This window comes from Panulirus ornatus, chromosome 5, assembly GCF_036320965.1.
Source record: "Panulirus ornatus isolate Po-2019 chromosome 5, ASM3632096v1, whole genome shotgun sequence".
In the NCBI taxonomy this organism is placed as follows: Eukaryota; Metazoa; Arthropoda; class Malacostraca; order Decapoda; family Palinuridae; genus Panulirus; species Panulirus ornatus.
The window spans coordinates 39,246,640-39,261,347 of NC_092228.1; the positions used below are offsets into that span (position 1 = coordinate 39,246,640).

The window sequence follows — 14,708 nt, forward strand, 5'->3', positions numbered from 1 at the left end:
CTTAATTTTTCTTTAATTATGCCACGAACAAGATTATATTTATTGTTGATGAATCATGGAATTCCTTCATAGCCACGGAATGAAGAACAGATAGTCGTGGAACATTTATAAGAGAGGAGGTTGTGTCTCCTATCGGCTGCCATATTGGTGTTACATTGTTGTTGACAGAAGTTAAGTAGCAGGAGATATGTCCACGTTATCAGAAAAGGAGAAAAACAAGCTGATCCAAGAAAAATGCCAGAGTATTCTCTCAGATTTGTTAAAAGACGAAGACAACAAGTACTGCGTGGATTGCGATGCCAAAAGTAGGGAATTTATGCATTATGTGACATGGGTGACTCAGGGGGAGATCAGCTGAGGCTAGGACACTTGCACTGGCCTCAGCTCGAGATATTGTGTGACTCGGGTTGGACAGGAAAATCACATGAGAACAGAACATTCATGTTAGCTTCAGTTCCTTCTCTGTGTATGGCGTAGTTGAGATGTGGAGTTCATCTGAGGCCGGGGTAATTTTACTGCCTTGAGTTATGTGATGTGAGGAAGCCATGGGAGGTAATCTGTGGCTGGGACATTACTCTGTTGATTTCAACCTATTCAGTTTATGACGTGGGTTAAGTAGGGGAGGTGACCAAAGGCCAGGATATGCATATTGGCCTCAGATGTATGACATGGGTTACCCAGGGGAGGTCAGCTGAGGCCAGGTCGCTGCTGCTGGCCTCACCTCTTGGTGGTGAAGTAATCTCAGGTTCTGTCTCTCACTTCTGTACAAGGCTTTATTGATACAATGCTTTGTTGGTAGAGTATAAGCTTAGGAGCAGCACTACTAAAATAACAAGGATTGATAATGAAGTGTACGTCGAGGAGCTCGATACAAAGCAATGACGAGTGCGAGAATGTGATTTGGAGTATTAGTTATTATTTTGCTTGATTGATAATTATGATAGTGAGAGTTATGATAAGAGAAAATATGAAATAAAACTAAGTGAAATGCTGCTGGAAACTAACAGAATCTGTGGGAACTTCACACAGGGGCTGAAAGTTACTTAAGCTTTCAGAATTAGTCTAGATTTACCATCAGCTTTGTCATTTTCATTTTGTAGCATTGGTTGCACATAGTGAGAGGACGTAACCACTGTGTAGCATTGGTTGCACATAGTGAGAGGATGTAACCACTGTGTGAACAGAGCAAACACCCAGCAAGTGAATGAAGATCATACTATAGCATCGTCATTCTTTTAAGATAGCATAAAGATGAGATAGATTTAGGGTTATTTCAGTTTGATTTTGCATTGAAATTGGTTTTAGGATAAGTGGTTAGACACACTTATTTTAAGTGGTGTATGCAGTTTGGTGTGATTACAGAAATCCATGTGGAGCATTACATGGAACAATATATTGCCTAAGGAGACAAAAGCACATCCAGGGAAATATGGGTTAATAAGAGTAAAATTTATGCACACATAGAAGACCACAACCTATGAAAACCTTACCTAACTTCCATAGCAATAAAGATTAATCTGATTTTCAAATTTTTTTGTCCAAGTGTACCAATCACACTTATGAAAATTCACTACTGATGTGGCTTAGAACGTAAACAGAAATAACAGCGTGTTTTCCAGCAGGATGTGACCAGAATGTTGATATATCTTAGGTTAAATGAGGCTTTTAGTCTTTTTTGAGATTTTACAGTTGTGTTACCAACTTTTACATTGATCACTTCAATTTTCTCTTATATACATAAGATTTGTATGTAGCATTTATGGATCTGGAGAAGGCATATGATAGAGTTGATAGAGATGCTCTGTGGAAGGTATTAAGAATATATGGTGTGGGAGGAAAGTTGTTAGAAGCAGTGAAAAGTTTTTATCGAGGATGTAAGGCATGTGTACGTGTAGGAAGAGAGGAAAGTGATTGTTTCTCAGTGAATGTAGGTTTGCGGCAGGGGTGTGTGATGTCTCCATGGTTGTTTAATTTGTTTATGGATGGGGTTGTTAGGGAGGTAAATGCAAGAGTTTTGGAAAGAGGGGCAAGTATGAAGTCTGTTGGGGATGAGAGAGCTTGGGAAGTGAGTCAGTTGTTGTTCGCTGATGATACAGCGCTGGTGGCTGATTCATGTGAGAAACTGCAGAAGCTGGTGACTGAGTTTGGTAAAGTGTGTGGAAGAAGAAAGTTAAGAGTAAATGTGAATAAGAGCAAGGTTATTAGGTACAGTAGGGTTGAGGGTCAAGTCAGTTGGGAGGTGAGTTTGAATGGAGAAAAACTGGAGGAAGTGAAGTGTTTTAGATATCTGGGAGTGGATTCTGGCAGCGGATGGAACCATGGAAGCGGAAGTGGATCATAGGGTGGGGGAGGGGGCGAAAATTCTGGGGGCCTTGAAGAATGTGTGGAAGTCGAGAACATTATCTCGGAAAGCAAAAATGGATATGTTTGAAGGAATAGTGGTTCCAACAATGTTGTATGGTTGCGAGGCGTGGGCTATGGATAGAGTTGTGCGCAGGAGGATGGATGTGCTGGAAATGAGATGTTTGAGGACAATGTGTGGTGTGAGGTGGTTTGATCGAGTGAGTAACGTAAGGGTAAGAGAGATGTGTGGAAATAAAAAGAGCATGGTTGAGAGAGCAGAAGAGGGTGTTTTGAAGTGGTTTGGGCACATGGAGAGAATGAGTGAGGAAAGATTGACCAAGAGGATATATGTGTCGGAGGTGGAGGGAACGAGGAGAAGAGGGAGACCAAATTGGAGGTGGAAAGATGGAGTGAAAAAGATTTTGTGTGATCGGGGCCTGAACATGCAGGAGGGTGAAAGGAGGGCAAGGAATAAAGTGAATTGGAGCGATGTGGTATACCGGGGTTGACGTGCTGTCAGTGGATTGAATCAAGGCATGTGAAGCGTCTGGGGTAAACCATGGAAAGCTGTGTAGGTATGTATATTTGCGTGTGTGGACGTATGTATATACATGTGTATGGGGGGGGTTGGGCCATTTCTTTCGTCTGTTTCCTTGCGCTACCTCGCAAACACGGGAGACAGCGACAAAGTATAATAAAAAAAAAAAAAATATAAACACATAATCCTCATGGCCTTGTTAATGTAGTTAAGTAATTTGTAAATTATAATGGTCCAAATCTGACTCTGCAGGTTTATCTGTAATCAATGCAAACTAAAGAAAGCACTTAAGATATAACCAGTTTCTAAAGCGAGTATTGATATAGAGCTAAACAGGATTTTACCAGTTTAGGTTGTCAGTTGAGGTTTACGTAGATTCTTTTGATATCTATGGACAAAATAAAATTTAGCTCATCACTGTTAGGTTTAGATAGTGAATAATTATATTTTATAGTGTTTATGTGTTTAGAGAATGCAATAAAAATTGCCATGCATGATTCTGAGCATTACATTTTGTTGAATGATATTATTGTAACTAGTAATCTGTGGGTGTTTCCTTGCACCTCCTTGTTGATGCGGGAGACGACAATTAAGAGGCATATAAATACATATACTTAGACGTATTATTATTATTATTATTTTTTTTTCTTTGTCGCTGTCTCCCGCGTTTGCGAGGTAGCGCAAGGAAACAGACGAAAGAAATGGCCCAACCCCCCCCCATACACATGTATATACATACGTCCACACACGCAAATATACATACCTACACAGCTTTCCATGGTTTACCCCAGACGCTTCACATACCTTGATTCAATCCACTGACAGCACGTCAACCCCGGTATACCACATCGCTCCAATTCACTCTATTCCTTGCCCTCCTTTCACCCTCCTGCATGTTCAGGCCCCGATCACACAAAATCTTTTTCACTCCATCTTTCCACCTCCAATTTTGGTCTCCCTCTTCTCCTCGTTCCCTCCACCTCTGACACATATATCCTCTTGGTCAATCTTTCCTCACTCATTCTCTCCATGTGCCCAAACCATTTCAAAAACCCTCTTCTGCTCTCTCAACCACGCTCTTTTTATTTCCACACATCTCTCTTACCCTTACGTTACTCGATCAAACCACCTCACACCACACATTGTCCTCAAACATCTCATTTCCAGTACATCCATCCTCCTGTGCACAACTCTATCCATAGTCCATGCCTTACAACCATACAACATTGTTGGAACCACTATTCCTTCAAACATACCCATTTTTGCTTTCCGAGATAATGTTCTCGACTTCCACACATTCTTCAAGGCTCCCAGGATTTTCACCCCCTCCCCCACCCTATGATCCACTTCTGCTTCCATGGTTCCATCCGCTGCCAGATCCACTCCCAGATATCTAAAACACTTTACTTCCTCCAGTTTTTCTCCATTCAAACTTACCTCCCAATTGACTTGACCCTCAACCCTACTGTACCTAATAACCTTGCTCTTATTCACATTTACTCTTAACTTTCTTCTTTCACACACTTTACCAAACTCAGTCACCAGCTTCTGCAGTTTCTCACATGAATCAGCCACCAGCGCTGTATCATCAGCGAACAACAACTGACTCACTTCCCAAGCTCTCTCATCCACAACAGACTTCATACTTGCCCCTCTTTCCAAAACTCTTGCATTTACCTCCCTAACAACCCCATCCATAAACAAATTAAACAACCATGGAGACATGACACATCCCTGCTGCAAACCTACATTCACTGAGAACCAATCACTTTCCTCTCTTCCTACACGTACACATGCCTTACATCCTTGATAGAAAATACATATACCTACTTAGACATATTATTATTATTATTAGTATTATTATACTTTGTCGCTGTCTCCCGCTTTAGCGAGGTAGCGCAAGGAAACAGGCGAAAGAATGGCTCAACCCACCCACATACACATGTATATGCATACACGTCCACACACGCACATATGCATACCTATACATCTCAACTTGTACATATATATATATACACACACACACATATACATATATACACATGTACATAATTCATATTGTCTGCCTTTATTCATTCCCATCGCCACCCCGCCACACATGAAATAACAATACCCCCTCCACCCGCATGTGCACGAGGTAGCGCTAGGAAAAGACAACAAAGGCCACATTCGTTCGCACTCAGTCTCTAGCTGTCATGTATAATGCACTAAAACCACAGCTCCCTTTCCACATCCAGGACCCACAACACTTTCCATGGTTTACCCCAGACACTTCACATGCCCTGGTTCAATCCATTGATGGCACGTCGACCCTGGTATACCACATTGTTCCAATTCATTCTATTCCTTGCACGCCTTTCACTCTTCTGCATGTTCAGGCCCCGATCACTCAAAATCTTTTTCACTTCATCTTTCCACCTCTAGTTTGGTGTCCCACTTCTCGTTCCCTCCACCTCTGACACATATATCCTCTTTGTCAATCTTTCCCCACTCATTCTCTCCATGTAACCAAACCATTTCAGAACACCTTCTTCTGCTCTCTCAACCTCACTTTTTTATTACCACACACCTATCTTACCCTTTCATTACTTACTCAATCAAACCACCTCACACCACATATTGTCCTCAAACATCTCATTTCCAACACATCCACCCTCCTCCACACAACTCTATCTATAGCCCACACCTCGCAGCCATATAACATTGTTGGAACCACTATTCCTTCACACATACCCATTTTTGCTTTCCGAGATAATGTTCTCGCCTTCCACACATTTTTCAACACTCCCAGAGCTTTCGCCCCCCCCTCCACCCTATGACTCACTTCCGCTTTCATGGTTCCATCCGCTGCCCAATCCACTCCCAGATATCTAAAACACATCACTTCACTTTTTCTCCATTCAAACTTACCTCCCCATTGACTTGTCCCTCAACTCTATTGCACCTAATAACTTTGCTCTTATTCACATTTACTCTCGGCTTTTATCTTTCACACAGTTTACCAAACTAAGTCACCAGCTTCTGCAGTTTCTCACCCGAATCAGCCACCAGCGCTGTATCATCAGCGAACAACAACTGACTCACTTCCCATGCTCTCACATCCACAACAGACTGCATACTTGCCCCCTTTCCAAAACTCTTGCATTCACCGCCTTAACAACCCCATCCATAAACAAATTAAACAACCAATGAGACATAACGCACCCCTGCCACAAACCAACATTCACTGAGAAGCAATCACTTTCCTCTCTTCCTACATATACACATGTACATATTCATACATGCTGCCTTCATCCATTCCTGCTGGTACCCTGCCACACATGAAATGGCACCCCTCTCCCCCCTCATGCACGTGAGGTAGTGCTAGGAAAAGACAACAAAGGCCATTTTCGTTCACACTCAGTCTCTAGCTGCTATGTGTAATGCACCAAAACCACAGCTCCATTTCCACATCCAGGCCCCACATAACTTTCCATGGTTTACCCCAGATGCTTCTCATTCCCTGGTTCAATCCATTGACAGCACGTTGACCTTGGTTTACCACATCGTTCCAATTCACTCTATTCCTTCATGCCTTTCACCCTCCTGTATGTTCAGGCCCCAATCGCTCGTTCACTCCCTCCTTCCACCTCCAATTTGGTCTCCCACTTCTCCTCAATCCCTCCCCCTCTGACACATACATCTTCTTTGTCAATCTTTCCTCAGTCATTCTCTCCATGTGACCAACCATTTCAATGCAGCCTCTTTTGCTCTCTCAACCACGCTCTTTTTATTACCACACATCTCTTTTACCCTTTCATTACTTAATCAAACAACCTCACGCCACATATTGTCCTCAGACATTTCATTTCCAACACATCCACCCTCCTCCACACAACCCTATCTATAGCCCATGCTTCACAACCATATAACATTGTTGGAACCACTATTCCTTTAAACATACCCATTTTTGCTCTCTGAGATAACATTCTCGTCTTCCACACATTCTTCAATGCTCCCAGAACCTTTGCCCCCTCCCCCACCCTGTGACTCATTCCACTTCCATGGTTCCATCCGCTGCCAAATCCACTCCCAGATATCTAAAACACTCCACTTCCTCCAATTTTTCTCCACTCAAACTTACCTCCCAATTTACTTGTCCCTCAACCCTACTGAACCTAATAACCTTGCTCTTATTCATATTTACTCTCAGCTTTCTTCTTCCACACACTTTACCAAACTCAGTCACAAACTTCTGCAGTTTCTCACCCGAATCAGCCACCAGTGCTGTATCATCTGCGAACAACTGACCCACCTCCCAAGCCCTCTCATCCACAACAGATTGCATACTTGCCCCTGCCTCCAAACTCTTGCATTCACCTCCCTAACAACCCCATCTATAAACAAATTAAACAACCATGGAAACATTACGCACCCCTGCCGCAAACCGACATTCAATTGGAACATTGATAAATTATCTATATATTTATTATACTTTGTCGCAGTCTCCCGTGTTAGCGAGGTAGCGCAAGGAAACAGACGAAATAATGGCTCAGCCCACCCACACACACATGTATATACATACACATCCATACACACACACATATACGTACCTATACATTTCAACGTATACATATATATACATACACAGACATATCCTTATATACACATGTACATAATTCATACTTGCTGCCTTTATTCATTCCTGTCGCCACCCCGCCACACATGAAATAACCCCCTCCCCCGCTTGCATGTGAGGTAACGCTAGGAAAAGACAACAAAGGCCACATTTGTTCCCACTCAGTCTCTAGCTGTCATGTATAATGCACCGAAACCACAGCTCCCTCTCCACATCCAGGCCCACAAAACTTTCCAAGGTTTACCCAAGACGCTTCACATACCCTGGTTCAATCCATTGACAGCACATCGACCCCGGTATACCACATCATTCCAATTCACTCTATTCCTTGCATGCCTTTCACCCTCTTGCATATTCAGGCCCTGATCACTCAAAATCTTTTTCACTCCATCCTTCCACCTCCAGTTTGGTCTCCCACTTCTCCTCGTTCCCTCCACCTCTGACACATATATCCTCTTTGTCAAACTTTCCTCACTCATTCTCTCCATGTGACCAAACCATTTCAATACACCTTCTTCTGCTCTCTCAGCCACGCAATTTTTATTACCACACATCTCTCTTATCTTTTCATTACTTACTCGATAAAACCACCTCACACCACACATTGTCCTCAAACATCTCATTTCCAATATTTCCACCACCCTCCATGCAACCCTATCTATAGCCCATGCTTCACAATCATATAACATTATTAGAACCACTATTTCTTCAAACATACTCATGTTTGGCTTTCCAAGATAATGTTCTCACCCTCCACACATTTTTCAACACTACCAGAACTTTCATCCCCTCTCCTACCCTGTGACTCACTTCCGCTTCCATGGTTCCATCCGCTGCCAAATCCACTCCCAGATATCTAAAACACTTCACTTCCTCCAGTTTTTCTCCATGCAAACTTACCTCCCAGTTGATTTGTCCCTCAACCCTACTGAACCTAATAACCTTGCCCTTACTCACATTTACTCACAGCTTTCTTCTTTCACACACTTTACCAAATTCAGTCATTAGCATCTGTAGTTTCTCACCCGAATCAGCCACCAGTGCTGTATCATCAGCGAACAACAGCTGACTCACTTCCTAAGCCCTCTCATCTACAACAGACTGCATATTTGCCCCTCTCTCCAAAACTCTTGCATTCACCTCCCTAACAACCCCATCCATAAACAAATGAATGCTACGTACAAATCCATTTGTTTTTCTAAGTATTTTTCACGTACATTCTTCAAAGCAAACACCTGATCCACACATCCTCTACCACTTCTGAAACCACACTGCTTTTCCCCAATCTGATGTTCTGTACATGCCTTCACCCTCTCCATCAGTACTCTCCCATATATTTTCCCAGGAATACTCAACAAACTTATACCTCTGTAATTTGAACACTCACCTTTATCTCCTTTGCCTTTGTACAGTGGCAATATGCATGCATTCCGCTAATCCTCAGGCACTTCACCATGAGCCATACATACATTAAATATTCTCACCAACCACTCAATAACACAGTCAACCCCTTTTTTAATAAATTCCACTGCAATACCATCCAAACCCTCTGCCTTACTGGCTTTCATCTTCCACAAAGCTTTCACTACCTCTTCTCTGTTCACCAAACCATTCTTCCTGACCCCTCTCACTTCACACACCACCTCGACCAAAACACCCTATATCTGCCACTCTTATCATCTAACACATTCAGCAAACCTTCAAAATACTCATTCCATCTCCTTCTCACATCACCACTACTTGTTATCACCTCCCCATTAGCCCCCTTCACCGGTGTTCCCATTTGTTCTCTTGTCTTATGCACTTTATTTACCTCCTTCCAAAACATCTTTTTATTCTCCCTAAAATTTAATGATACTCTCACCCCAACTCTCATTTGCCCTTCTTTTCACCTCTTGCACCTTTCTTTTGACCTCCTGCCTCTTTCTTATATACATCTCCCTGTCATTTGCACTATTTCCCTGCAAAAATTGTCCAATGCCTTTCTCTTCTCTCACTAATAATCTTACTTGATAGATATGAACAAATAGTTAAGTTCCATTATGATAAGATGTATATATGTTCACACACTGTAACCATGACATCCTTAACAATATGCATTCTTCCCTTAGGTCCAAGATGGGCATCATGGAACCTTGGCATCTTTTTATGTATACGATGCGCAGGCATACATCGTAATTTAGGTGTACACATATCTCGAGTCAAGAGTGTCAATCTTGACACATGGACACCACAGCAAGTTGCAGTAAGTGTTTTCAGTGTAGTTTCTGAAAAGGCCCAAAATATAACTTTCATTATAGTTTATTGACGTAAGTGATAACCTTATTGATTTAATAGGAATAAAATCCTTATATTTTCATATCTTATAGAAAGAAAAAAAACTGTACAGGATAGTAAAACCAACATTGAGTAGAATCTTGCTTCATCTGATGACCTCAAAGGGACCTCCATCCCATGGTAACCCTGCTTAAGTTTGATAAAGACATCTATAAGAGGTATTTAGTTATGTTTGTAATAGTGAAGAAATGAATTTATCATTTATTGTACCACTGTTAAATACAGAATAATCTTGAAGATTTGTTTTGCTGGTAGAGAGATGAGCTAGTATGTGCAGAGTGATTTGGGAAAAGTTCAGATGTTTGTCTATGTAGTCTTCAGTGTCAGCTCTTCTCTTAGATATAGGATGGTCTGTAATGTATCTTTTTTTTTTTTTTTTTTTTTTTATACTTTGTCGCTGTCTCCCGCATTTGCGAGGTAGCGCAAGGAAACAGATGAAAGAAATGGCCCAACCCCCCCCCCATACACATGTATATACATACGTCCACACACGCAAATATACATACCTACACAGCTTTCCATGGTTTACCCCAGACGCTTCACATGTCTTGATTCAATCCACTGACAGCACGTCAACCCCGGTATACCACATCGCTCCAATTCACTCTATTCCTTGCCCTCCTTTCACCCTCCTGCATGTTCAGGCCCCGATCACACAAAATCTTTTTCACTCCATCTTTCCACCTCCAGTTTTGTCTCCCTCTTCTCCTCGTTCCCTCCACCTCCGACACATATATCCTCTTGGTCAACCTTTCCTCACTCATTCTCTCCATGTGCCCAAACCATTTCAAAACACCCTCTTCTGCTCTCTCAACCACGCTCTTTTTATTTCCACACATCTCTCTTACCCTTACGTTACTTACTCGATCAAACCACCTCACACCACACATTGTCCTCAAACATCTCATTTCCAGCACATCCATCCTCCTGCGCACAACTCTATCCATAGCCCACGCCTCGCAACCATACAACATTGTTGGAACCACTATTCCTTCAAACATACCCATTTTTGCTTTCCGAGATAATGTTCTCGACTTCCACACATTCTTCAAGGCTCCCAGAATTTTCGCCCCCTCCCCCACCCTATGATCCACTTCCGCTTCCATGGTTCCATCTGCTGCCAGATCCACTCCCAGATATCTAAAACACTTCACTTCCTCCAGTTTTTCTCCATTCAAACTCACCTCCCAATTGACTTGACCCTCAACCCTACTGTACCTAATAACCTTGCTCTTATTCACATTTACTCTTAACTTTCTTCTTCCACACACTTTACCAAACTCAGTCACCAGCTTCTGCAGTTTCTCACATGAATCAGCCACCAGCGCTGTATCATCAACGAACAACAACTGACTCACTTCCCAAGCTCTCTCATCCCCAACAGACTTCATACTTGCCCCTCTTTCCAAAACTCTTGCATTTACCTCCCTAACAACCCCATCCATAAACAAATTAAACAACCATGGAGACATCACACACCCCTGCTGCAAACCTACATTCACTGAGAACCAATCACTTTCCTCTCTTCCTACACGTACACATGCCTTACATCCTCGATAAAAACTTTTCACTGCTTCTAACAACTTTCCTCCCACACCATATATTCTTAATACCTTCCACAGAGCATCTCTATCAACTATATGCCTTCTCCAGATCCATAAATGCTACATACAAATCCATTTGCTTTTCTAAGTATTTCTCACATACATTCTTCAAAGCAAACACCTCATCCACACATCCTCTACCACTTCTGAAACCACACTGCTCTTCCCCAATCTGATGCTCTGTACATGCCTTCACCCTCTCAATCAATACCCTCCCATATAATTTACCAGGAATACTCAACAAACTTATACCTCTGTAATTTGAGCACTCACTCTTATCCCCTTTGCCTTTGTACAATGGCACTATGCACGCATTCCGCCAATCCTCAGGCACTACCTTCTATTTCCATACTAAATGACATAACAAATGCATCCACTCTGCCACACTTTCTCCTTTATACATCAGCATTTTAGTTCTCATCTCATCTACTCCAAATACCTTTCCTACTTTTAACCTCATTATTGCCCTTTATGTCTCCCTTCTTCCTGTAGGCCAATGAATTTGTACTCTTTTTGTACCCTCTTCATTCCATCCTCCATGCGTGTAACAACTGTTGCCTCCCCTTCACCCACATTCATCATTTCTTCAAAATACTCTTTCCATCATCCTTTCACTCCTCCTTATGTTTCAGCAACTCCCTCTCGTTTCTTCTCACATTAACATTTCCACTCTTACATCCACATCCTTCCTTTTCCACCTCCTTCTAAGACATTTTCTTATTTTCTTTAGACTTTTCACTCATCTTGCTTCCAAACTCTTTATCTCTATCTCATCTTTGTTTGCTTTCCTTTATCAGCTTCTTAACATTCTGCATATGCATCTTATGTTCTTCCCTCCTTTGTTGCTGAACTTCCAGGTACATTTCTTTTGAGCATTGTACCATATGCCTTTTTCTTTTCTTCCACAGCAATTCTAATATCTTCCATCCCCATGCATTTCTCTTTTTATTCTTTTATCTTATGACCTCTGGTAAAATAAATTGTAAGGTAAGTTTAGATGGAGAAAAACTGAAGCACTTTTAAATGTCTTGGAGTGTACTTAGGAGCAAATGGAAGTGGAAGTGAGTCACAGAGTGGGAGAGGGGCAAAGGTTCTGGGAGTAATTAAGTGAGCAAAAATGGGTATGTTTGAAGAATAGTATTTATTATACTTTGTCACTGTCTCCCGCGTTAGTGAGGTAGCACAAGGAAAACAGATGAAAGAAATGGCCCAACCCACCCCCATACACATGTATATACATACGTCCACACACGCAAATATACATACCTACACAGCTTTCCATGGTTTACCCCAGACGCTTCGCATGCCCTGATTCAATCCACTGATAGCACGTCAACCTCGGTATACCACATCGATCCAGTTCACTCTATTCCTTGCATGCCTTTCACCCTCCTGCATGTTCAGGCCGGATCACTCAAAATCTTTTTCACTCCATCTTTCCACCTCCAATTTGGTGTCCCACTTCTCCTCGTTCCCTCCACCTCTGACACATATATCCTCTTGGTCAATCTTTCCTCACTCATTCTCTCCATGTGCCCAAACCATTTCAAAACACCCTCTTCTGCTCTTTCAACCACGCTCTTTTTATTTCCACACATCTCTCTTACCCTTACGTTACTTACTCGATCAAACCACCTCACACCACACATTGTCCTCAAACATCTCATTTCCAGCACATCCATCCTCCTGCGCACAATTCTATCCATAGCCCACGCCTCGCAACCATACAACATTGTTGGAACCACTATTTTTTTTTCCAAAAGAAGGAACAGAGAAGGGGCCAGGTGAGGATATTCCCTCAAAGGCCTAGTCCTCTGTTCTTAACGCTACCTCGCTAATGCGGGAAATGGCAAATAGTTTGAAAGAAAAAGAATATACCGCTAAATGGAGTACAACCTTGAAGCTGCAGGAGCCCAATAAAAGGGTCCTAGGATTATGTTATATATTTATTCATTTACTTATTCATTGATACAATCATTTATAATTCCCCCAGGATCTTGACTTATTCCAGGACCCATTTTACAGGAGGTTCTGCAGTTATATTTGTTTAATTTGTTTGTGGATGGGGTGGTTAGGGATGTTAATGCAAGAGTTTTGGAGAGAGGGGCAAGTATGCAGTCTATTGTGGATGAGAGGTCTTGGGAAGCGAGTTGGTTGTTTTTCGCTGATGATACAGTGCGGGTTGATTAGAAAGGGTAGTGAGTGGTGGGATGAAGAAGTAAGAGTATTAGTGAAAGAGAAGAGAGAGGCATTTGGACGATTTTTGCAGGGAAAAAATGCAATTGAGTGGGAGATGTATAAAAGAAAGAGACAGGAGGTCAAGAGAAAGGTGCAAGAGGTGAAAAAAAGGGCAAATGAGAATTGGGGTGAGAGAGTATCATTAAATTTTAGGGAGAATAAAAAGATGTTCTGGAAGGAGGTAAATAAAGTGCGTAAGACAAGGGAGCAAATGGGAACTTCAGTGAAGGGCGCAAATGGGGAGGTGATAACAAGTAGTGGTGATGTGAGAAGGAGATGGAGTGAGTATTTTGAAGGTTTGTTGAATGTGTTTGATGATAGAGTGGCAGATATAGGGTGTTTTGGTCGAGGTGGTGTGCAAAGTGAGAGAGTTAGGGAAAATGATTTGGTAAACAGAGAAGAGGTAGTAAAAGCTTTGCGGAAGATGAAAGCCGGCAAGGCAGCAGGTTTGGATGGTATTGCAGTGGAATTTATTAAAAAAGGGGGTGACTGTATTGTTGACTGGTTGGTAAGGTTATTTGTTGTATGTATGACTCATGGTGAGGTGCCTGAGGATTGGCGGAATGCTTGCATAGTGCCATTGTACAAAAGCTTTTACTACCTCTTCTATGTTTACCAAATCATTCTCCCTAACCCTCTCACTTTGCACACCACCTCGACCAAAACACCCTATATCTGCCACTCTATCATCAAACACATTCAGCGAACCTTCAAAATACTCACTCCATCTCCTTCTTACATCACCACTACTTGTTATCCCCTCCCCATTAGCCCTCTTCACTGAAGTTCCCATTTGTTCCCTTGTCTTAAGCACTTTATTTACCTCCTTCCAAAACATCATTTTTTTTTTTTTTTTTTTGCCGCTGTCTCCCGCGTTTGCGAGGTAGCGCAAGGAAACAGACGAAAGAAATGGCCCAACCCACCCCCATACACATGTATATACATACGTCCACACACGCAAATATACATACCTACACAGCTTTCCATGGTTTACCCCAGACGCTTCGCATGCCCTGATTCAATCCACTGA

The 14,708-nt window shown here is 42.1% G+C and overlaps 1 protein-coding gene across 2 annotated transcripts in view; it reads left to right on the forward strand.

Moving 5' to 3' along the window:
* The first annotated feature begins 117 nt into the window (after positions 1-117).
* LOC139748679 (uncharacterized) overlaps positions 118-14,708 on the forward strand; it is a 49,744-nt gene continuing 35,153 nt past the window's right edge. Inside the window, exons 1-2 of one of the 2 annotated variants that reach the window (XM_071661963.1) lie at positions 118-305; positions 9,611-9,744. In XM_071661963.1, the coding sequence (XP_071518064.1) occupies positions 188-305; positions 9,611-9,744 (252 nt within the window). In that variant the 5' untranslated portion in view covers positions 118-187. Of the gene's footprint in view, positions 306-9,610; positions 9,745-14,708 lie in introns of those variants that run through there. The other variant, XM_071661964.1, reaches the window with a different exon arrangement.